This window comes from Brassica napus, chromosome A1 (assembly GCF_020379485.1).
Source record: "Brassica napus cultivar Da-Ae chromosome A1, Da-Ae, whole genome shotgun sequence".
Classification (NCBI taxonomy): Eukaryota; Viridiplantae; Streptophyta; class Magnoliopsida; order Brassicales; family Brassicaceae; genus Brassica; species Brassica napus.
The window spans coordinates 12,798,337-12,823,545 of NC_063434.1; the positions used below are offsets into that span (position 1 = coordinate 12,798,337).

The 25,209-nt window shown below is 36.0% G+C and overlaps 3 protein-coding genes, 1 long non-coding RNA gene and 2 pseudogenes across 4 annotated transcripts; 1 reads left to right on the forward strand and 5 right to left on the reverse strand.

Moving 5' to 3' along the window:
* Positions 1–130: 130 nt before the first annotated feature.
* On the reverse strand, positions 131–3,880 carry LOC106361276 (annotated as a pseudogene).
* A 2,358-nt stretch (positions 3,881–6,238) lies between these two features.
* Positions 6,239–9,102, reverse strand: LOC106376532 (annotated as a pseudogene).
* Positions 9,103–9,457: 355 nt separating this feature from the next.
* LOC106361287 (protein FAR1-RELATED SEQUENCE 5-like) lies at positions 9,458–11,869 on the forward strand. The gene has a single exon (XM_013801016.2). The coding sequence runs from the start codon at positions 9,458–9,460 to the stop codon at positions 11,867–11,869; it is 2,412 nt and encodes an 803-aa protein (XP_013656470.2).
* A 461-nt stretch (positions 11,870–12,330) lies between these two features.
* LOC106361296 (uncharacterized protein At3g43530-like) lies at positions 12,331–16,356 on the reverse strand. The gene is made up of 4 exons (XM_048743286.1): positions 15,640–16,356; positions 14,848–15,546; positions 14,612–14,773; positions 12,331–14,528 (listed from the first exon to the last, which is right to left on the reverse strand). The coding sequence occupies exons 1-4, from the start codon at positions 15,805–15,807 to the stop codon at positions 12,789–12,791; spliced, it is 2,769 nt and encodes a 922-aa protein (XP_048599243.1). The 5' UTR covers positions 15,808–16,356; the 3' UTR covers positions 12,331–12,788.
* Positions 16,357–18,103: 1,747 nt separating this feature from the next.
* Positions 18,104–19,796, reverse strand: LOC106376545. Its single transcript, XR_001275543.3, has 3 exons — positions 19,450–19,796; positions 18,725–18,781; positions 18,104–18,653 (listed from the first exon to the last, which is right to left on the reverse strand). It is a non-coding gene; the product is annotated as an uncharacterized LOC106376545 (long non-coding RNA).
* A 1,729-nt stretch (positions 19,797–21,525) lies between these two features.
* LOC106376551 lies at positions 21,526–22,922 on the reverse strand. The gene has a single exon (XM_013816650.3). It carries the CDS (start codon positions 22,477–22,479, stop codon positions 21,733–21,735), a length of 747 nt encoding a protein of 248 aa, XP_013672104.1. The 5' UTR covers positions 22,480–22,922; the 3' UTR covers positions 21,526–21,732.
* Between the last annotated feature and the right edge of the window lie 2,287 nt (positions 22,923–25,209).

The following is a 25,209-nucleotide window of genomic DNA, read 5'->3' on the forward strand; positions in this document are numbered from 1 at the left end:
TGAGATTATTTTGCCACTAAATAGATTTTAACTTTTTTTTAAATACTTCACAATAATAAAATATTATAGAGATCTTTTTAAATTTTATTTTTAAATAATTAATTAAATTTATAGTCATTATTCAAAAACATAACATAAATATTAACTCTGCTTTAGTCTTATAAATAAAACAGCATATAATACACAACTTAGAGATACATTATACATATAGAATCATTTGAGTATAAGATAGATTCGTTTATCCTAAACCATATCCTAATCAGGAAACTAAAAGTAACTGCTCATAACGCACCACAATAAGATGATTGGTAATCATACACAAAAAACACAACATTACATATCTCATCCCATCAACTGGTATTAATGTAATGCACTCCACATTCTTTTATCATCCATTCGTCACTGTCTACCCAAAACTCGTCATGTTCGACCTCAAACTCAAAGCAAAGCTCGTCTGAAGTCACGTCTGCTTCGAGTTCAAAGATGTACAGATGTTCGTTCCGTTAAAGGACGAAACAGAACGAGTTCACTTCGATTGCACGGGACATCGAGGCTATTCTGTTTGATCCGATGATGTACATACACCCTTTGACCTTTAGCAGCTTCAACCTCATCTTTACTAACCAGCAATATGCAAGCCTTACATATCATTGGTGAAGGGAAAGGCCTCTCATTCAACTTTATTACTAGGGAACCTCCATTAGCTTGATAATTGAAGTAGTTAGGCATTTCTTTACCGGGTAACATCGTTATATAATTAGTCGACGTCTGGATGATGACATCTCTCGCTTCTTTATTCAGTTTGAAGCAGTTGGCGAAGTTGAGAGCAATCTTTTGATTAAAAAAGGAGAAATCTAGTGTCTCTATACCCTCACAATCTTCTGCGTCTAGCTCTGATAATGAACTTGGAAGCTGTGGGAGTGACAAAAGCTCCTTGCATCCCTTGACTACAAGTTGACAAAGACGAGAGATTCTCTTGATCCAAGGAGAACTCTCTTGTACTTCTGTGTTGCTCATGAGCAGACCTGTTAGGATGTCAAGAACGTGAGGGAACTCCTTGAAGTTCTCGTAGTATGACAGATGCACGTCATATATGCAAGACAATTCATCTAGACGAGACCACAACCTGATAGATGAAGGCACTTGTTTATTCGCAGTTCCACTAAGATACATAGATTTGATGTTTGTTGAGATCTCAGGAGAACTTTTCATCAAGGAGCAATCAGTGATGTTGACAGGAAGAACCTCCAGCTTGCAACATTCTTTCAAAATCAAAGAGTATAGTTTATGGAGGTTTCCAATAGAGGCAGGAAGTTCCACAAGACTTGAGCATCTACTAAACTTCAAATGCTTGAGATTAGTGGTGTTTCCAATAGAGGAAGGGACTCCCACTAAACTTGAGCAATCACTTAAATCCAATTCCTCAAGGTTTCTTATATTACCAAAACATGAGGGGAGCTCCACCAACCTTGAACAACTACGAAGAGACAGAAACTCGAGATTAGTTGCATTCCCAATAGAGGAAGGAAGCTCTACCAAACTTGAACATCCAGTGAGATCCAACTTTTCGAGATGAATGGCATTCCCAATAGAGAAAGGGAGCTCTACCAAACTTGAACATTCACCGAGATGCAACTTCATGAGATGAATGGCATTCCCAATAGAAGATGGAAGCTCCACTAAACTTGAACATCCTGTGAGATCTAATTCCTGTAGACTAGTGACAGTTGAGAGACTAGAAACATCCTTCAAGTTTTTTGAATCACTCAGATCCACCCACTTGAGATTCCTAAGCGGCTGACAGAAAATATCAACAAGAACACATTTTTTAAATGCTATTAGTCTACTTTTTCAAGTTACATAGCTGTAAAAATCTGATCAATAATAATGATAACAACTTTGTTAAAAACATATGATAATTCTTATGTTACTTACTTTAGTTCCATCCCACAACTTCTCAAGTTTGCTGCCATACATGATTAGTTCCACGAGGAGCTCTGGGTTGGGAATACAATGCAAACATGTCATCGGAAAATAGCTCCAATCTAGTAATCTAAGTTTACGAGATAAATAGCTTGGTTCACCAAATAGATGAAATGCTTCTCCTCCACCATCAGGTCCCACGTTTAATCTTAAGAACTGGAGATTAGACATTACTTCAAAGGCTCTCTCACTCATATATATTTCGTCTCCACGGAATATTATGCCAATAACACTTCTACTACCCTGAAAACAGAGCCAAAAATAAGGTAGAGATGATTGCAGTTTATCAAACAGACTCAATTTATAACGAGAAGTAGTGCAATAAAACACTAATAGCAAAAATTACCGCTGCATCATCAGCAAGTACTTCACAAATCTCTCTGTTATCGACCAAAAACTGGCGTTGTCCAGGCTCCGTGGACTGTTTGCGGACAATATCTCTACCTAGCTGGACTAGCAGATCATGCATACTCACACGTTCACTTTCCAAAGATATGACAGACTTCTCAGCTAAGACGTTAAGCCGTTGCCTCACATCAGTAAATCTCTTTGAAAGATGCTCTACCACTTTCTCTATCCACTCATTGTTGAAAAAGCAGGCTATGTGAAGAAACAAATCTTTATTTTCATGAGATAGTGCGTTATAACCGAACATCAAAATGCTCTCAATTTCTCCATCAAGGCACATCCTTAGCCCTGGTAGTGCGTTTTCCCACTCCTCCTTCAACATTCCTCGAAAATAAGATCCCATAACCCTTAGTCCCAATGGGAGTCTACCGGCGAGTCTTGTAACTTCCCGTACAAGTCTCTCAAAACCATCTTCAGGGGACTTTTGACCAAAAGCATACATACAAAACATCTGAATAGCCTCACGATCTGATGGAAAATCAACCTTGTATATTTGAGTGATCCCATGTGCCTTCAGAATCTTTCGATCTTGCGTCGTAATGATAATCCGACTTCCATGACCAAACCACCGAGTTTCTTTTGCCATGGCTTCTAGTTGTACTAACCGATCAACGTTATCAAGAACAACAAGAACTTTCTTGTCACTCAGTCTTTCTCGTGCAACTCCCAAGTGAGAAATCTTGAAATCCTCCTCCTTCTCGTTGATTAGTTGAGACAAAAGCTTTTGCTGCAAGTGCAACTTCACGTTGTAGTCGTCTGAACAAACCGGTGGAGTATGCATTGCTTTGACATTCATCATAAAGACACTGTATTGAAATGTATCTGATAGTTGATTAAACAGACACCTAGCAATGGTGGTCTTGCCAATCCCAGCCGGCCCCCAAATCCCTATCATCCTCACTTCATCCAAATCTGTGCGTAAAACCGGCGAAATCTTCTCCATATGAGCTTCCATCCCAATGAATTCTTCGAAATCTCTTGACGGCGTGGAGTTAAACAACTTGTTTGCAACCTCAGTGGCAACATCTTCTATCATTTTTACATCATTATCCCTTATACAACATATTCAAAATATATCAAAGTCAATTAAATTGTTCAAAGATAGTTTAATTTGTGTTTGGAAAGATTTGACGAACCAGTTATTTGAATGGTAACCAGCGAGTGTGGCCACTTTTGCTAGAGCTTTACTCCATTTTCCAATAACCTCATTTGTTTTACTTTTACATGTTTCTTTAAAGACTTTCCAAAACTCACCAGCCTGCTTCTTGACATCACTTGGATCCACTTCATAGAAAATGGGCATCACTGTTTGACCTAACTCTTCCTTACACTTCATAATCTCCACTAACTCGTCGAGACACCACGATGAAGAAGCGTATCTTTTCGAGAGCAACACAATCGCAATTCTTGATCCTTGGATTGCCTTCTTGAGCTCAGGGCCTATAAACTCTCCTCTAGGGATCTCTTTATCAGTATTAGTGATGGGCCTAACTCACACCCAAAAGCTAGCTCAAGAGTGGAGGTTTACCCATACACTTATATATTGCCCAAGGACCATCATCCCACACGATGTGGGACTCTAATAGCCCCTCTCGAGATGTGGATGGGAAACGGTCCAATCGGAAACAGCCCAAGTCCAACATCTCGGACATACCACAGCAAGATGGGCCATTTGTACAGACTACATAAGTAGGAAACTGTTTATATGGGAAATCATCTGCTGGGCTTTTACCATGGGCTCTGATACCATATTAGTGATGGGCCTAACTCACACCCAAAAGCTAGCTCAAGAGTGGAGGTTTACCCATACACTTATATATTGCCCAAGGACCATCATCCCACACGATGTGGGACTCTAATAATCAGTGAACAGGTTGATTCCTTTGCTCCCAAGCTCCTTGAGAAAATGACTGAGAAAGGATTTACGGACATCTGCTCCGTGGAAGCTCGGGAAGACATCATGTATGCAGTTACGTGGCAAAGACGACTTTGGAGATGGTGGAGATGAAGAAGAGTAAGCAATTATTTTGTTTTCTTGGACTATGAACTTTGCATAAACAATAGAAAAGATTTTACTACACAAAAGCGTAAACATGGTAGAAGCAACTGTCACAAGGAGAAGGTAAAGATCCATTACTACGCTAGAGAAAAGATCTATAGATCATAGAGACTCTGCGAGATAGAGGGTAACGATTTACAAAGAGGTTTTGTATACCATGTTAGACGTTATTGACTAAGCTTAAATGGAAATAAAGTTATATTTTCCTAGAAAATACTATGTTATTTCACAGAGAAAGCTATCATGTAGGTTCCACCATTCTTGTAAGTTTTATAAACCGAAGTTCTTGGATATTTCCTGTGCTTTGAAAATGAAATTTCCCTTTTAATCAATTTGATCAGTCCGGTTTAAAATGAGTTTTTTTTTTCCTTTTTCAAATTGTCACTTGGAGAAGCTATGGTTTGGTCAATTTGCATTAAAATCAGTCCGGTTTATTTCATTATTTTCCATAATCTTTTATTTTATTTTGGTTTTTAAATAGTACAACTAGATCCCGACTCGCGCAACCGTGCGGATTTTTGTTTTCATTTATTTTTATATAAATATTTTATTTTCAATTCTAAATTAGTATATATTATAATATATGTGTCTATCGATTTCTAAAAACATAATAAGTTTACGGTATATTTTTTTCATTGAATAGATTGTTTCAAACTTTCACATGTATTTGTATCTTCTTATATATATATTTTCGGATTATTATTTCATTATTAAAATCATAAATATATATAAAGATTAGTAAAATATTGTTTTATTTTCATATTCAAAGATATTGTAACATTTCACAAATTTAGAAAGTTTTTAAAAATTAAAGTTTCCGCTTCATAGATTTATATTATTGAGTAAATAATTAAACATTTAGTTTTGTTTAATTTTTAAAATAAACTATATAGTTTAAAATTTGTTTTCATTGGTTTAAGGTAGTAAAGATTAATCATTGTTAGATAATATGATTTTGTTATTTAAAAAAAAATCTTTATAATTCTAAAAGTTAAGATGTTAAAATATTTAACATATGGAGGTATAGTATTACAACATTAAATTATATATATTTAATTTATACTATCTTTAAATTCAATGGATCATCTATTCTTTAAATTCAATTATTGATAGCCTAATAAAAATTTCTGGTAACTTCAAAATTTAAATGATAAGATTATAGATTAAATGTAACATGACTTCTTAAGAATAGATCTATTAGGTCCATTTTTTAAAAAATCACACATGAATCAATGTTGTGACTTCTGTTTTAATATATAAGATATCTGGTTTCAATTAGGCAACAAGATTTTTGACTATCATTCCAAATTAATGATTTTGGTTCAAATCATCCATGTTGATGGTGGATTGTGTAACAAGTTTGGTCTTGAGAGACCTCTTTGCTGTTCTTCCCAGCCTTAATGCTGCTTTAAGTTGCTATAACGAGATTCAATAAGAAAAACAACCTTGATTTTTGATATCCAGAAAATTGTGACTTGTGCAAGCTAGTGTTGTGAGCCTTGTGACGTTGTCCAGTCACGTTTAGAACAAACATGGTTTAACACTTCAAAACAAATAGTTAATGATACTAAATATGTCAAGATCAGATTAACAAAAGCTTTTAGTTTAACAAATAGTTAGCTAGCATAATTTCTGATGATCCTGCTGTAAAACCATTTTCGGTTCTCACATGTCACTGCCACAGCAGCTTGTCCGACTCAAAGAAACTGAAAAAGACACTGGACTCTGATCATGATCCACACCTTGTTTGCACTCTTGTTCCTCCTTACTTAGGTTGCGCCCCTAAGATCCACAAAAATATATACTGAAGCTAAGAGAGATGGTTATAAATAGATTACTAAAAGTTGAAAACAAAGAAGATGTACCAAGGAGCAGATGAAGTTGCTTTAAACTCAGACTCGAGATTGTCAAGCTCTATGCCATTATCTTTTGCAAATGACTCCATCTGACATATATTTTGGTAGACAGCATCCCTCTGCTCTTTTAGAGCCAATTGTTGCCTCTCCAGCTCAAGAATCCTGTGTTCCATTTTCACCAAAATCTTCTTTCAGAGCCATTATCTTTCTATTGAAACCGTTTTGCTCCTCCATTTTCTTTAGTTGTGTATCTTTAAGAGCCACCAGTTTGTTGATCCTTGCCAGGGGCGCTGAAACATCGAAACCATGTTTCTCTAGCTCGGCGAAGGAAACCTTGAGGCTATCTAGTTGGCTCATGGAAACGTCAGGTTCAAGATCCTTAAAGTTCTCCAATAACCTTAAAGTTCTTCACTTTCCCCAACCACTAGGCTTAAATGAGGATTTTGTGGTGGTGCTCTCTAGAAGACTTCCATTGTTTCAAGTTCCTTCCAGAGATGTGACTTTTTCGCAAAAGGCAAAACCATGGTTGTGGCCTCAACACCAGGAGTAGAAGAACTAAGGTTATGTTCTCTTTTCCTCTTTTGATTGTTGTTAACTTCTCCGCTGCTCTCCTGCAACCAACCGTGAAACCATTTAAAAGGAACCTTAGTTAGTGCATACAAGTGCTTAGAAAGTAAGAGTGCCAATGCTGAAGCAAAGATAGATTTAGCTTTACATTCTCTTGTGTTGTATGGTTTCCCAAGCCACTCTGATCACTCACCGGCTGAACAGAGATTTCCTCAGTTCCCGCAGATCTGGCCGGGGAAGGGGCTAGAGATGAAACTGATTCAGTTGCTGAAAAACAAGAACAAGAACATCCATATTACATTTGCAGATAAATTGAACAAGAATCAAGAACATTCATTTCATCTGCTGTTACTATAATGGCACTGCACGTATCATTGATTGATCTCACTCAGCCTTTTTATCCAACTCTTTGGTTAAGCAAACAATGAGAGTTAAGACATACCAGTTTCACTGAGCTCTTTCTCTCCATTTTCCCCAGAGCTCAGAGACATTTGAGGAGTGATGGCAGCATTTACTTCACTAGTGTTTTGCTGAAAAGGGAAACAACACAACACTCTGAGTTATAAATCAAACAAGAACCGCACACAAAGTTGACTGAAACCAGAAAACTAACCAAGACCAGTGTGGTTATTGACTCCCCTGAAGGCCTTAGAGCATCGTGTTTGAACACCAAAGACTCGTTAGTAGCATTCAAACACACAGTGTACCTATTCTCACAGAGGAGACTCGTCACCGTCCCTGAACGCCATCCCGGTTCAAGAAACACTTCAACAGACTCCATCAATCCATAGCTTCTTTCAACAGAAACATGGACTGGTGTGAGCCTAATGCTGCTTAAACCAACGGTCCTGTTTGGTTTTGGTGTTTCACCATCATCCCAGCTAATGTGCTTGAAAGGCTTGACAATGAAACTCTTCTTATCCCCCATCACCTTAACAATCACCGATGGTACCCACACATCAACCTCATCATCATCATCCGTGTCATTCACTTCCACCATGGTTCCACAGCTAAATGTTAATGTCTTATATAGAAATCTCTTCAATAACCCAAAAAAAGAAAATTAAGAAATAATGAGAAACCACATAAACACACAAGAAAAGAAAAAAAGCACAACAAAGAAAGCTCGAACCTTCTTTCGTGGTCTGTCCCACACGTGACTCTGTCAAAATGCTCTCTGAGCTGTTCTGTCTTGATCTGGAACAGATCCGGTGGTGAATTGAAGTAAACCCAAGCTTTCTCATGGTCTTATCTTCTTGAAAAACACACCGGTCCACCACCCACCTCTCTGAGACGCCTCCACCACACACCCTTCCTTGAAATCCACCTCCGTGAACAGATTTTCCGGCGGAACCGGACGGATATACCTCCGGTAAGTGATTTTCCGAGTATTGGAGCCATCGTCCGATAGGAAAGACACATGAAGCCTTATGTTTCCAAATACAGGCACAGAGGTTTCAAGAATGGCTCTGAACCAAGACCCTTTAAGACCTTCTTCGTGTGAGGAGACTTCAATCTCATCGCCTTTCTTCATTGGCATTGTCGGAAAATAGAAACCCTAGAACTGAGAGTGGGTGAACAGAGAGTCATAACAAAATAAATATCCTCTGGACTTAGACTTTAACTCCAGATGCCCTCATGAGAAAAAAACTAACCTTCATATCCCCTCTCTATTCTCAATACCCCCATTGTCATTGCAAATACCAAATTAGCCTCTCATTTCTTTAATATATTTCTTCCACCTCATTAACTCATTTATTTCTTCACTTAAATAAACCAACAACCAAGATGGCCCACCAGAGACAACCTTAACCAATCAGAGAAGACCTGGCCCACATGTCTTCAAGTTTCCCTCTTTCTCCGCGTGAAGCTCTCCTTCCTCACTCTCCATTGGCGAATTTGAAGCTTCATAAACAGGTTATTCTTGTCCGTTTTTGATGTTTTTTTTTGTGGAATAGCATTTAAATGTTGTGTATATCATGGGTAATGTAAAAAAAGTAAGAATTAATGAAAGTTTTGAGAGAGTGAAAACGAGTCTGAAAACTGTGAATATAGATTTCGGGTATATTTTATGTCCGGTTTTGATGAAATTTTTGCTTGACTACTATTAAAAAGAAGCGTATATCTCGCCTAGTATTTAAAAAGAAAGATCGGATGCAAATTTTAAGAGATTTAAAAAGATTTTGAAAACTATGTTTATGGGTTTATGGTATATTTTATGTCCATTTTCGATGATCTTTTGTATGTAATTTCATTAATATGAATTATATATCATGGGTAATGTAAAATCTGAACAAAATCGTCCTAAAATTTTCATTAGCTAGTGCAAGGATAATTTCTGGGTATTACTATGATAACTAAAGTTTACTAAGGTAAAATTGTTTTACTAGTAATACTAGTATTACTAAGTATATTACTGAAATGAAATGAAAAAGTATTAGTAAGAGAGTACAAGCTTCCTAATAATGGTAATTAAATTGTAATATAATTAAAATTCTATTTTATTTCAGGAAAAATGCAAAATCCACCTTGCACAATCATTTGTTTTGACTACGGGGGATATTATATTAAGGATGGGGCCGAAATGAAATGGATTTCGGGAGATGGTGAAGGAGAAGATGAAATTCACACGATTGTGTTTAAGGAATCAGTGGAGGAGATCACATACTCTGCTTTGGTTGAGCGTATTTGCAGAAAGATAAAGGTAGATGGATATAAGGTGGAAACGAAGATTAGTTACTTTCCAATGGTCTTGTATTCAAACAAGCTATCATATGTCTGGAATGATGAAGATGTTTTTGGTTATCTACTGCAAGTAAATCATGAGAAGTGTAGAAGTGTTCTACATGTGGAGTTCAACAAAACGGTTCAAGAAGAGGATGATGAAGCTGATGTCTATGTCGGTCTATCCGATAGAGAGGCTACTGATGGAGAGGCTACTGATACATGGGCTACTGATAGAGTGGCTTGTGAAGCAGATGGTGTGCTCACACTTTACGATGACATTGAAATTCATGGTAATGTCACCGAAAGAGATGCGATTGTGATTGAAGATACAGAAGCAAGACCATCAGTTGAAGTAACCCCAGCTGTCAAGGAACGGGATGATGGTATGGATTTGGCTGTAGGTCAAGAATTTAGAACCAAGGAGGAAGCACAAGTTCATATTCAGACGGCTTCACATCTGAAGTGTTTTGAGTATGATGTAATTAAGTCGGACACTAAGAGATATGTGATAAAATGCCGAGCAGCCAAAGAAGGCTGCAAGTGGTATGTGCGTGTTGCAAAGTTGATGAATTCAGATAGTTGGACGGTTAGAAGTTACATCAAACAGCATAGATGTTCTGTTGTTACTACAAGAACACTTCCTAATAGAAGGAGAGGCACACCAGGAATCGTTGCAGCTGTTTTGGCTCAAGATTATCCCGGTAGTTTAGACACACCAGCTCCCAACGCCTTGATCCAGCTGGTTCATCACAGGGTGGCTGTGAAAGTATCATACACAACGTCATGGAGAGGAAAAAGATTAGCTGCTAATAAAGTGCGAGGAAGTCCAGAAGAGAGTTATACTTTATTAAATTCTTATATGCACATGCTAAAGCAGTCGAATCCTGGCACAGTAGCTCGAGTGGTTGTGGATGAGGCCCAAAAGTTTAAATATCTGTTTTTTGCTTTGGGAGCTAGCATAGAAGGGTTTACCGCTATGAGGAAAGTCCTCATTGTCGATGCAACACACCTGAAGAATGTTTATGGTGGAGTTATATTTGTTGCGACTGCTCAAGATCCCGATCATCACCACTATCCAATTGCGTTTGGTATTGCAGATGGTGAGAAAGAGCATAGTTGGGTGTGGTTTATGGAACAGTTGAAATCAGTGATATCTGATGTTCCTGGATTGGTGTTTCTTTCAGATAGAAACAAAAGCTTGATCAAGGCAGTAAGTCTAGTGTTCCCTAAGGCCGCTCATGGTTATTGTATATGGCATTTGGCTCAGAATGTTAAAGTACATGTCCGTAACAACAGAGAAACTTGCACGTTTAAGTTTATGGGCTGCGCACACGCTTATACAGAGGCTGAGTTCTTGAACCTTTATAATGCTTTTCGCATGAGGTATCCTAGCGCAGCGGAGTATCTTGACAAAAGTGTTGAAGAGAGGAAATGGGCGAGATGTTACTTTGAAGGAGATAGGTACAATGTTGACACCACCAATTCAGTGGAATCTTTTAATGGTGTTATTAGTGACGCGAGAAAGTTAAACATACTACCAATGTGTGATTTCATCATTGGGAAAATGGCTGAATGGTTCAACATACATAGGAAGGAGGCAGCTGAAATACCACCTGCACTAAAGCTTGTTCCTATTGTGGAAGTGGAAATGTCTAAAATATGTGTTGATGCAGGGTTTCTTTCCGTTGTCGAGTTAAACAGCTTCCATCTTGAGTACAGTGTCTCAGGAAGTGACGGGAAGCATTATACCGTTGATATGGCTATGATGACTTGTAGCTGTGAGCAATTTGATAAAGACAAATACCCATGTGTCCATGCAGTAGCTGCTGCCACATTTATGACTGATAAAGCGGGAAAGGAACTTCATCTATCTGAGTATTGTTCTAAGTACTATTTAGTGGAGCAATGGGCTTTGGCTTATCACAGGACAATATATCCTGTTCCTCATATGTCTGATTGGATTATACCTGAAGAAGTTAAAGCAATGAAAGTGCTTCCTCCAGATTATGAAGTCAAAAAAGGAAAACCGCAGCAAACTCGATTTCCATCGGCAGGAGAATCTCGTGGAAGAGGAAAAAGAGGCAAAGGGAGAGTCAGCGGCACAGGTAGAGCCAGCGGCACAGGCACCGCTAACGGCACAGGCACCGCTAACGGCACAGGCAGTACCAGTGGCGCTGGCAGTTCCAGCGGCACAGTCAGAGCGAGAGGAGGAGGTATGGGAGCGTATTTTGAATGTGGAATTGGTGCAGGTCCAGGTTTGGATTACTGAGTTTACTATGTTTTGTTTGGATTACTGAGTTTACTGAGTTTACTATGTTTTATTTGGACTACTAGATTTTCTGGAGTTACTATATGTTATTTGGAATACTAGATTTTCTGGAATTACTATGTGTGATTTGGACTACATATATATTAGTACGAGTATTTATGTTTAGTATATAGAACCCTTATATTTTTCATGAGTATTATCAATTCGTAGACTATATATTTGATAAATATATATATTAAAACTATTTTGATTATTATTTTCAATAGTTTAAGAAAAACCTATTCAGTTTTCTAAAAAATGTCCTGAACTTATATTGTTAGTGTGTGAATGGTTAGACTATAGCTAGGAAAATCTAACAAAATACATATTCCTGGAAAACTTCTGCTGCAAATGTTTTCTTTGATGATAATCATAGTGTAAAATCATTGGTTTTACTAAAAAAAATTTCATATTCTACGGATTTAACTAGAAAAACCTAAAAATTGCCAAAGAATTACTATGTGTAAGGTAGTATTACTAACTCCTTGAAGAATACCAAGAATTACTAAGTGTAATTTGAATATTATATTTATGTATATACCGATTGCACGTTTTACATGAGTACATTTATTAACATGTGCTATGAATATATTTATGTATATACCGGTTGCACGTTTTACATGAGTACATTTATTAACACGTTTTTGGCCTTAGTAAACCTAGTAGTAAGACCAGTTATCCATCTGAATCATTTTTGGACATAGCCTAACTTGAAAACAGTTTCCAAACCTGTTTTTTAACATCCAAAACACATTATACAACCAAGTTTAAACATCCAAAAGCATACCACAACCAAGTTTAAACACCCAAAAGCATATTACATCCAAAAGCATCCTACCAAGTTTTAAAGACTTCAAATAAATAAATAATTTTCAGACGCCTACTTAACCTTTGTTTTACGCTTCTTCTTAGGCCCGTCAATGTCTTCTGTCTTCACCTGCGTGTAGGGACTCTGCAGCCGCTGAGGTTTTCTCTTCTCCCTTGGCGTACGTGCAATCACAGGTGCTGATTCTTGACTCTGGGGCCGCTGAGGTTTTTTCTTCCCCCTTGGTTTGCCATACATCATTATCTTCTGTTTGCACCTAAGCTTGAACCCTGTCCTCACCTCATTGGTTCCATCTCTCCTCACCTCAGTGGTCCCATCCGCCATCTCCTCACTAGCCTTGTAAACGACCAAGGCCCACATTTGCTTTTCTTCATCAGTGTATTTATCACCCTCTTTCTCGACAACTGTCTCAGCCTCTTTCTCAACCACTTTATCCGCCTCTTCCTCTGCTTCCTCAGCTTCCTCTGCTTCCATAGCTTCCTCTGCTTCCTCTGCTTCCTCAGCTTCTTCTTCCACCATTTCTTCAGCATTTTTTTCGGTGGGACTCTCCTCCACAGCTTCTTCTTTCTCCACCATTTCTTCAGCAATTTTTTCGGTGGGACTCTCCTCCACACCTTCTTCTTCCTCCACCATTTCTTCAGCTATTTTCTCGGTGGGACTCTCCTCCACACCTTCTTCTTCCTCCACCACTTCTTCAGCTATTTTCTCGGTGGGACTCTCCTCCACACCTTCTTTTTCCTCCACCATTTCTTCAGCATTTTTTTCTTTGAGACTCTCCTCGTCACTTTCTTCGGCTTCAACTGCCATCTCCTCACCCTCTTCCTCGATAACTGTCTCAGCCTCTTTTTCAGTCTCGATAGGTGATGGCGCAGTTACCGTTGGTCCTCTTAAAAACTCCTCTGGTGGTGTAAGTACTATTTTTCTCGCGGCCAATCTCTTCGGTCTACCACGTGGTGGTGTAGGAGTTCCCTTGGCAACTTTCTCAGCCTCTTTCTCTAGATACTCAGTCTCTTCAGAAAGAATACTCTTCCATAACGCATCCGCCTCTACTCTCCTCTTCTCAGCCTCTTCCTCAGTATCGTAATCTTCTTCAGAGACCTCATCTTTTTCTCTAGTTCCCAGCTCTGTTTTATCAGCCTCGTTCTCTTTCTCTTCTTCTTCCTCCACGTTTCCCTTGTCTTTCTCACCATCCTTACTGTTTTCCCCACCCGAGACCACATCCTTTTCCTCGCCAGACTCACTGTTTTCCTTGTCTTCCTTAGCCTTCTCACTGTTTTCCTTCCCTTCAGCTCTACCATAATCTCTATCATCCCATCCAAAATCCATATCTTCACCATAGTTCCTCTCCTCATTTTTGTTGCTCTCAATAGAAGTCAGCTTTTCTTCTATTTTCTTAGCCCTTCTTTTAAGTTGTCGCTGGTTCTTTTCAAATTTACTCATCCTCACATCCATATCACCCAGCTTTGCCTCCACCACTGATTTAAGACCAGAAAACCCTTCACTCATGGCCCCCAAAATCTTTTCTTCCAGAGCTTTCAAGCTCTCCAACCCAGATTTAGAAGACGAATCTTCTAAAAACGTCACCTTTTCTTTGTCCTTCTTCTTCTTAAACACTCGTGCAGCAACATCTAAGTCGTATAGCTCTTTCCAAAATATCTTCTTCTGCTTCACATTTAGCCAGTGGTTCCAAGTATCACTTGTGCTTCCCTCACAATGATACTCTCGCTCCTCATCAATTATACGAGCCAGCATGATTTCCTCACCCACAGTTGGCACCAACACACTGTTAATAACCTGAAAAAAAAATGAAAAAGGAAAATCAGTTTAAATTTTATTATATTCTTCTAGTTTCTACTACAAAGTATATATACATATACCTTTGTGTGTCCAAGTGCAGCATATATATCTTCCAAAGGATATCCCTTCATGCTACTCTTTGTAAACCGGCTCTTGCACATCCTAGGACAATCTTCAGAAGGTGTGTCTTTAGATAGTCGAAATGTTTTCCCCAGCTTAGGAATACATTCAAAAGCCAAAATCTACACAAATATTGTAGCGCTATCAGATTTACGGTTATAAAACAACTCATATTTGACTAAATTGTATGCTTTACCTCTAATGGAATTATGAATCCAGGAAAGCCGCATGCCGAGTGCACTTCACCCTTCAGAAGCTCCATCATATGCTTGATGTTCTTTATTGCATCTTCAAATGTCAAACGACCCCATGGAAATGTTCTGCAAACATCCAAATCTTCCACGATCCTTAAGATGAACGGGTCTACTGGTCCGCAATCCTTTGCCTGTCCTCTGATAACCCGACCAAGGAAGAACAAGACAGCCATCTTCAATCTATCATTGCATGGTGTCTTCATAGACAACAGCTTGTGCTCCACATCTGTTATGGTGATCTTCTTTAGTCCACCGAAGTAATAATCCACAAACTTCGTACTCCCGAGCTTCAAATATTTCCTCGAATACTCATGGCAGTCTAAGCCCGAGATGAGGGCATGCTCCCTCATAGAATAGCGGATGGGAACACCATTCACACCAAACCATGCAACATCTTCTTCTTCAGTCGAAATGGTGCGCAAGAGTAACATCCACATTCCTTGGAGCTTCAGGTATTGTTCATCAGGCATGTGGAAGAAGTGACGAAATTGAGGATGGGTTATGAACCATTTAACCTCCTCCTTAAGCTTCTTAATCACGTCCACTGTATTCTTCACAAGGCACTTGGTTTGAATCTTGCAAGTCTTCGTGAACTCTGTGCTCTTGAAGCATAATTCAAGGGGCTGTGGTGGTTGCCTTGCCTGCAATCATAATATATATGTATTAGTCATTTGTTACTACTAAAATTAGTATACTTTCACACTGACAATGATTAAAACGAGTGCAAAAACTACCTTAGATGATACAGCAGACATGTCATCACTTTCTGAATCAACAGAGAGAGAAACTACAGTCGTTTCTCTTGCCGGCTCATTCCCAGCTGAGACCGCCTTTCTAGCTCTAGTTCTACTGGAGACTCCAACGCACGTAGTAGATGGATTCTTTCTTTTTCGGCCCTTCATTTCCTGTACAAGAAATTAGAAACGCTGTTAAAAACACAACAAGTCACTGTCAATTACTCCAAATGCAAACCGCATAGCAAACATCAATTATTACATCTCAACAATGTAATACTCAAAGGAAACTACTCACTTACGAAAAGGAACGAAGATGGAGACTAGATTTCGTCGGAGAAAGAAGAAGAAACGAAGCAGTTCTCGACTCTAGAGAGTTGAGACCCGAGAAATAAGAGGGAGAGAGGACGTCCACAGAGAGATTGATTGATTCTCGATTTAGACGGAGGAGGACGACGGAGAAAGCCACAAAGCACGGAGGCTAGGGTTTCGCGCAATCGCAAGAGAGAAGCCGGAGAGGGACGAGACGGGATTTAGATTTAGGTGGAGAGGGAGAGAGACGAAACGCTTCGTTTAGAGAATAGGATCCGGTTCAGTTTGGTTGGGTCGGGTAGAGCAGGTCGGGTTGGTAATAAGTTGGTTTCATTAAGGTCCCTAGCGTCTTTAACCACGATTTACCCGATTTTATATTTAAAAAAAAATAAAAAATATATTATTTTTTATTACAGGGTGAAATCAGCATTTCTAATGGAGCTAATGGAGAGGGAGGGGCATCTCGAGTTAAACTCCTCTGGACTTTGGTATTATTTTTTTTTTCATTTTGGCGCGATTTAAATTATTATGAAAAAAAACAAAAATTAACTAATGGGCCTACGATTGTTGGGCCTGGGCTTAGAAATGAAAGTTATAAAGAGCCTGAGGTGAAATCTCTGTTCGATGAGGCGGAAAGTGCCTTCGAGTCGCCAGTTCATATTCTGGTTAACTCCGCGGTGAAATTGTATGTGTTTTCTTGATTAACAATGTACACGTTACAATGAATATATACTAGAGGTCTCGTTCTGTACAAGGGATATAGTCAAGTATCGAGATCCAAGAATATAGGAGATGATGAGCATGTCTGAATTCGAACCAAATGTGATATGTTCTGTCTGGCTATTGAGTTAGAAACATGATTCCTTCCTGTACGTCATTTCGACATGAATTTTTGAGTTTAATCTTGCCTTGACGTTTGATCAAAAAAAAAAATCTTGCCTTGACGTTAAAGTTTTAGTTCATTAGCTTGGTTATGTCTGAATTCGAACCAAATGTGATATGTTCTGTGTTTTTTTTTTTTTGAGTTATAAAAATGATTCCTTTAGTCTCATTTCAACTGGCATTTCGTGTTTGAACCATTGTTACATATCTGTACTTGATCAATCCGAATACACTTTAAGTTCCAACGTTTTTGAGATCTGAAATTGTTAAATTTTGAACCAAATGAAACATGTCCCGTGTTCTTGAGATGTGTATGTCTAATCTCGAATCAAAGGTTAATGCTTTCATCGGCTGGTACTTGTGTTCTTAATCACTCTCTGTTTGACTTTTGTTTCTTATGGAATGGGTAGTGTCAATACAAAAGGGGCGTTTCCTTGCAGCAAAGAAGCTGCTAATAGGCTCAAACAAGGAGGCGGTGGTCGGATCATACTCCTCAAATAAGATATTTAATAGTCGGTTCTTAATTTTTTTAGTTAAAAGTTAAGAGAAAAGTTCTTATATTCAGTTAAGAACCTCATCCTAACCTCACCCTAAGAACCCCCAATAATCATGCTCTACTTATTTATTGAGTATCTAAGCAATTAAGAAAAATAAGAAATTAAAGAAATTAGGAAAGAGACAACAAAAGTATCTAGAAAAAGAACTTTTAAGAAACTCTTAAAAGTTAAATGACATTTTTCAAGTTAGTTTTTTTCTAAAAATTAAAACTTAATTCATTAATTAAACTTTGTTAAAATATTAGTTTTTTTGTACTTTAGAGCCTTACTTAAGATATTATACCAACAAGGGTGCTCTTAGACACATGCCCATCTTTGGGTTTCACCGTGTAAGTTTGATCGTATTGTTTTTCTATGTAAATCTAATTCTTTCGGGTTTCTTCCCAATTCGATAATGACTTTCACCTCCTTTTAGGTCTTTGATTCATATTTTAGGCTTAAATTTCTAGGTCAGAATTTACACTCCAACTCCAACATTGATTTTTTTAGAAATTTGATTTAATTTTGTTAGATAGCTAATAAAAATGCTTTAAAACTAACTAACTAAGTTACATGATGAGGATAAACAAGATCGCACTCTATAAAAAAAAAAAGATCGCCCTCTATATAACATTGTCTAGTGATTGTTTTTCTTTAATTGTGAGTAAACATTATATATTCAACAAGATTCTTTTTTTTTCTTGTGCACACTCAACCAAATGCTTAGAGCATGATTAACCATGGAGACCCATTAGGGTCTCTTAATGAATATTTAAATAATAAAGTTAAGATAAGAAATTTTGTTAAGAGACAATTAGTTTTAGTGCTCCAATGCAAGAACTCAATTAAGGGTTCTTAAAAAAGGTTAAAGATTCTGAAGCCAAATCTACAATATAGCAAGAAAATTTAGGAGTCATGAGGATTACCTTCTCACTGCCATGAACACCGCCGTCTTTAACCGATGGTCTTAACACCACGTTTCCTTCTTCTCTTGTACGATGGACGTACAGAGGATGACGACGATGATTCCTCCACCATTGATGCAATCGACTCCGTTTCTTCCTTTTCTTCCTCCTCTGTTTCTTGTTCTTCGGTTTCATCTTCTTGAGTTTTGTCAAATGTTCCGTACTAAGAGGAGATAGAGTCAGCGTGAGGAACATCTAACATTACAGCTCGTCTCAAAGTTGCTTTATACTCCAAGTTGTGTTCTCTTGCTAGTGATTCTTCTCTCTCCATCCTCTGCTTCTCTGGTATCTCCATTCTCTTCTCCTTCTCCAACATTAGCTGCATGCAGATGCAAAGCTATAGAATCAGTAACCGGTGAAAGATTTAAAGGAGGTTGGTGGGAGACTTACGTTCAGAGTGGAACACATGTATCTTTCATGCATCTTATGCACAACAAACATGGCAAACTGTCCACATAAAAACAAAACTCAAACCCATTACAAGTAAGCAGAGTAATGGAACAAAACAAAAGGAACTTACAAAAACGCTTGGTAAGTGAAAGAGAACTTTCTAGAATCAAAATTGTACCAAAAGAGCATGCAAAGATAAAAAAAACTACATTGTGAGAATGTTGTGAGCCATCTTTGAAAGTTTCTAAAAAAACATACTTTCGTAAACCCTCTGCATATAGAGTTCATGATCAGTATATGAAGTAACACTCCTGATTCATGAATATAATTCATACCCATACAATAAAGTTTATTGCTTTGATAGCACCCCATAGTTTTACAGTACCAGGTTCATGAGTATCTTCATAACCTCAAATCTATACGTAGCAAAAATCAAAATCAGCCAAATTGACCTAACTATCCAACGATCTAAGCTAAGCTGAGCAAAAACCAACTTCATGAATCATACCCACACAATAAACTTTACTCCTTTGATAACATCCAACCATGGTTTTACAGTACAAAGTTCATGGGCATCTCCATAACCTCAAATCAAGAAACAACAAATCAATATTACCCAAATAGACCTTATTATACAAGGATTTTAGTTCAGCCGAGCGATAAAAATCAATACTTTATTATGCCCAAATTAGGGTTTGTGAGATGAATCAGAGAAGGAAGCTTACTCGTTGGACAATGGAGGGTTTTGCAAAGCCTCGACCAGAAAAGGGTCCACTGTCAACCCATTCTCTAACCACCGTTTACAGCGGCGGTTTCTGATGGAGGCGTTGTGAAAATTGGGTCCATGAGAATAAAGGAGATAGATGTTTCTGGAGACTTCAAGATTCCTTGTTGACCCTTTTTGTTTTCCTTTCTCTTGCAGCAAAAAGAGAAGACGGAAGTCAAGAGGAAGGGGAGAATCGAAGCATTGACAGTGGCGAGAGGCAAAGAAAAGGAGAGGATGGAAGACACGTGTTTCATAAGAGACGTTTATTTTTGTCCTTATTTAATAAACGTTTCTTCTAATTTATTTTTAATTCTAACTACACTAAAAACTCCAGCTAAGGAACCGCGATAATGATGCTCTTACTAAGTTCAATATATGTACTCATAGATTTCACTCCTAAAAGCCCAATAGAAAAACGAAACATGATATCTTTTCTTGGATTGTACTATAAGCAAAAGTACTTTGGTAATGCCCATTATTACACGAAACATAGTTTCTACTTCAAGTTTGTACTAGATTCTGAGGGCGGGTATATATATATATTTTTTTTTTAAAAAATTTAATTTCATATTTATATTTTTTAAATCATATTTGTGTTTTTCTTTATAATCATATTTGTGTATAAATCTTAATCAAAGACTATTTTATAAAATAATAGCAATTTAAAAAATTGACCCGACATATACTCGGTTCTTTGTAATCATATGCATGTATGTCCGTTTCTTTGTAATCATATGCTCGTATGCCCGTGCACTTTCAAAGGGCGGATTTATTTCCAAAACAAATCAAATTTATTTGATATAAATTTATATATTTATTATCATTTACATTTAAATGTTACAAAGAAAGTATTATAATTGTGCAGATTATAATATTTTTGACATTTTAACAGAAATAATTTTGATGACGAAATATGTAATTAGGTTTTAATAAAATCATGATATTTTGAAATTTTTAGCATTTTGAATTATTAATATAATATTAATATTCATGCTCGGAAAACCAATGTTGAATTTACCTGTAAGTATGAGTCTTGAATCCGATTCAATCCGACCTATATACTCAAAAATATTAATTTATTGTATTTATCTAAATTTTGCTAAATTTTGCTAAATTTAATTTATAATATAATTTTAGATCTTTTCGCGATATTTTCATATTTGATCTGAATCGATGATAAAAATGGTAAATCGAGTATCTACATATAATCCAGCTCAGATTTTGGATTAAATTATAAAATTTCTATTTAAAACTACATAAAATCCGGTTAAAAGCTCAACCCGAAAAAAACGTAGATAAATCTAATGATCTTTTATTTTTTTTAATTTAAACTTAATTTAATTTCATGATAATTATAATTTGTTTATTTAAAGGCGAAATCCTAATTTTATAGATAAATTAGTCAAATAATTTGCATTTCATGAAAATGAAATAAAATTCTAATTATATTTGGTAAATAAAAAATACTTTTTATATTAACTATTTCAATGGTAGATAATATTATACTAATATATTATCTATTTTATTAAAAGGGCAGATTTAGTAAATATAAAGCATAAACTTAGATTTAAAATATTAGTAGTCATAATAGTAAGAATAAAGGTAGATATTAATTCACTGGATAAACTAATGTATAATGTATAAGTAAAGTATTATTTGTGGTTATAACATATATTGTCTGTAACAAAATGTGTAGATGTTTTAAAAAAAGTGATGTAGTTATTATGCAGATTTGAATCAAACGTATATCAATTATTTATTGTACACTCTTGTAAACATGGTAGTTATGGATCCTAGAATATAGGAATAAAGGTAAGCAGTTATAAAATATATAGTTTAATTTTTATATATGCTGCATAGGAAAATAATAAATTGGACATAACCTTTTATCAATTGGTCATGTTGCTGTTTTAATAGTATTGATTATTATCACTTCAGGGAAGTGACACTTGGCTGAAGCAACAAAAAATAGAAGACAAAATTATATAAAGAAACATGTACACTGTTCATGTAAATCGAGTTCAAAATGCATCTGAATCTTTCGAAAAATCTTCTTTTTTTTTGTTTTGGAAAAATCTTGATTCGAACATTATAAGTGTACGTATTTAATACAAACAACAAAAGGAACACATGAGATGGAACCGATCTCTTTGATGTTCTTCCTTACAAAACTTTGTTTGTTGGTTTGATATCGAAGTTACATTACATAGTTTATGCCTATATATTAAAACTCTGTTTATTTCTAGTTATGGATAACGACGGCGAGTGATTCCCGGCGACGGAATATCAACTGTTTCGCGATGAATGCTTCGATCGTTTTCTGAAACTCTTCGTTCGTCAGATTGTCCTCCGGAAACGGAACATCTTCGCACGCCTCCACTATTTCCCGGCATTTCTCCGTCTCCGATCGCCGGAGCAAAGGTTTCGACACCGTCACTGGACACTGTTTCGCAGAGATTTCCGACTTGCTCCTTTGGTAGACTTTCGTAAGAGGATGATCCTTCGATTTCTTCTCCGGTTCTATTTGCGCGTGATCTTCACGCCCCGCCGTGGGATTTGAGTTTGAGTCAGTTTCGGTGTTGATTATCTGTTTATCGTCGTAGACGATGATCTCTTCCGTCAGATCTCCAATGTCGGAAGAATTTGCGCGGTTATCTCCGGTTCTGATAAACGCGTCGTAGATATACGCCTCTGCTCCGCCGTCGATGGTACTAGCGGCGGAGAAGACGGTGGATTTGGTGGTGAGAAGAGCGACGACGATGAAGTTTCCGAGGACGAACATGAAGAGAGGAGTGGAGACGACGTAAGAGATACGGCGGAGAAACTCGCCGGAGATTTGAACGGCGAAAGGAAGGGAAGTGAATATCCAACAGAGTAAGAGAAGAGCGACGCAGATCTCCGTGATACGGAAGAGGAAACCAATGCTATGGAAACGATGCAGTGCCTTGGCTTTCTCTGCTTTCACGCTGTCGAAATCGATGAAACTCATTTTCTCAATGAGAAATGTGAAATGTGAGATTGAAAGAAGTAGTTTTCAGGGAAAGTTCGAAAAAGAATCGGAGAAGAATGAAGGAAGTGGACCCATGACTCTCCCCCAAGCGTCTCTTTTTATAGATTTTTAATTCCCTTTTTCCTTCACATTATTGAACCCCCTTTTTTTTTTTCTTTCACCTTTCTATATTGTTTTTATTTAATCTTGGAGGTCTACTCTAGATATCTAATTTGAAATTTGATTACTAATAAACACTATAATTGTTGACTCTTTTTTTATGGAATTATGAAATTTTAGATTAATAATCAACTATGCTTTAAAGTTATAACCATTTTAAGTATAATAAAATAATATTTCTTCTGTTTCAAGAGAAATACTTTATTTTTAAAAGATTAATTAATAAATATGTATTTATTTTTATTTATTAAATACGTATAATTTTAGTTTAAAAATAATTTATGAAACTAATATTAGTTTAATTAGAAAATAATATATTTATAATCAATTTAAAATGTATTTTAATGTTTGTGTAAATATTAAAAATAAATATTTGAAAACAGAGAGAATATAAAAAAGGACTCCTACATTCAAGGAAAAATGCTCGATTGAACTGGTAGACAGATTGTTCAAAAAAAGAACTGGTAGACAGAAAAAATAAAAACGTTTGAACGAGTTTTACAGCTGTTATTTATGAGAAAATTTGGACCGGGCAAAATGAGAAGATGATGTAAAAGGAAATCAGGCTTTCACGTGAGCCGTATGGAATCCGTATAACCACCGCTCCTTTTACCACTTCAAATTATGTTTAAAAAAAAATACCACTTCAAATTGTTACCACATTATTATTATTATTATTTTTAAATAACCAACATTTTGGTGTTTTGCTGGTTGGTTATTCAGGTGTTCAAAAATAAAACTGGTTGGTTATTCTACTCTCTCCCGTGGATCTCGACGTTTCATTAATATGACACGCTACAATTTTTTTTTAAAAAAAATTCCAGATCTTTGCACACTTAATCATATAGCAAACGAGATATAATTAAATAATGCTTTAAACTGTTCTAAATTTTACTCAGAAAACATGTCTAACAGTTACTAATGACTGACGAAGATTCTAAATAAACAGCTATTTAAGTAGTAGTTTATGTTTGTTTAAACACTATTTTCTGATACATGCAGATAGTCCTAGTCTCATACGGTGAAACTAATCACGTGTGCATGAAACTAATGCAAACGTAATTCTATGATTACTTTACACGTAATATCCCATTTAATACGATCACATGGTTCCGAATTATATTCTACAGATAATTAAACTGCCATGCATCACCATACCTTGTATCGTAGAGATATCTACGGACTTTGTCACAAACCCCATTGTCTAAATTCTTCTCTCCATTCCATTTTAAATTGATTATTCCTTCCAAATATCCCTTATATATTAAAAGAAAAATATTATAATAAATGCATTTACATGATACTAGATACGTGGCAGTCTTACAATAATTTCATAATAAATATGCTAACGCATTTACACTATATTCATAAATGTGTTCACACTATGTACTTTGCATTTTTTTTTAATATAAATCTCATATACATGGTTCCAATAAAACTCTGGATTTTTCGGTTTGAATAGAAATAGATAACGAATCAAAAGCCAAACTATATATATATATATATATTTATTTATTTATTTATTGTTTACGGATAAAGTTGAACAAAATATTCATAAATTTAGATTCGATTCGCTATCCATTTTGATTTGAACCAATAAATATGGATATCTATAACTCTACAAAACAAATCAAATACTAAAATACAATATCCAAAAAAGAAGCAAATCAAAAATACCAATAACTTTGGGAACATATATCTAATTTGATATGTTATATGCGTATCTATACATATATGTAAAGAATTATATGTATATATATATATATGTTATATATATTATACTTTATATCAGTTTAAAATATTTTTGTGAATTAAATTTATTATATTAGGTACTAGAATTTAAAAAGTTAAATAATGATTTATTTTTGCAATCAAATGTTATTATTAAAATTTTCAATTATTTTTAAAATTTTATTTTATTTACGGATCAAATCGGATATTCTTTAAAATTCTAAAATATTTCGGATATTCGAGTCACTGAATATTTAGGTGGCTAAAGATCGAATCGACACGAATGCTTCCAAATACCCAGGTATTCGATCTGTGTCCACTCCTATTTACGGATACAATTTTCTTTTCTTTATATGAAAAATGACTAATGTCAAGGCCTTTTTTATTTTAAATTAATTTAAATTTTTCTTTCATGTATTATTTTGAACAAAAAATTCATTTAATATTAATTAACAATATCTTTATATATTTGTCAACTATTCTTATATACTTTTTACATACACATACATGTGCACCTTGATGTGAGCACCTTGTAACTAAGTATTCACCACAACTAAAGTATCTAGTTTTTTTAGAAGTTGAAATATTTTTTCTTAATGCTTCTTTCACTACCCACCAAATTGTAGTGAAATGATTTGTCTTAATAATTTTCTTTTCTTTTTCTTAAACTATTATCTGTTTAGAAACTATAATATGAAACTATTGGTTCGACTACCTAAAATTCATAACATGAAAATAAATAAACAATATTATTTTTTAGTTTTTACCGGAAAAAAACCAAAAAATCAAATATTTTAACTGAATAAACTAAAATAAATA

What these genes read in the sequence shown, in the direction of transcription:
- LOC106376551 (XM_013816650.3), bottom strand. Translation starts at nt 22,479, where the DNA reads ATGAGTTTCATCGATTTCGACAGCGTGAAAGCAGAGAAAGCCAAGGCA.
- LOC106361296 (XM_048743286.1), bottom strand. Translation starts at nt 15,807, where the DNA reads ATGAAGGGCCGAAAAAGAAAGAATCCATCTACTACGTGCGTTGGAGTC. An exon ending in TGTCTGCTGTATCATCTAAG is followed by an intron (nt 15,547 to 15,639) that starts GTAGTTTTTGCA and finishes TTATGATTGCAG; the next exon opens with GCAAGGCAACCACCACAGCC. An exon ending in GATTCATAATTCCATTAGAG is followed by an intron (nt 14,774 to 14,847) that starts GTAAAGCATACA and finishes ATATTTGTGTAG; the next exon opens with ATTTTGGCTTTTGAATGTAT.
- LOC106361287 (XM_013801016.2), top strand. Translation starts at nt 9,458, where the DNA reads ATGAAATGGATTTCGGGAGATGGTGAAGGAGAAGATGAAATTCACACG.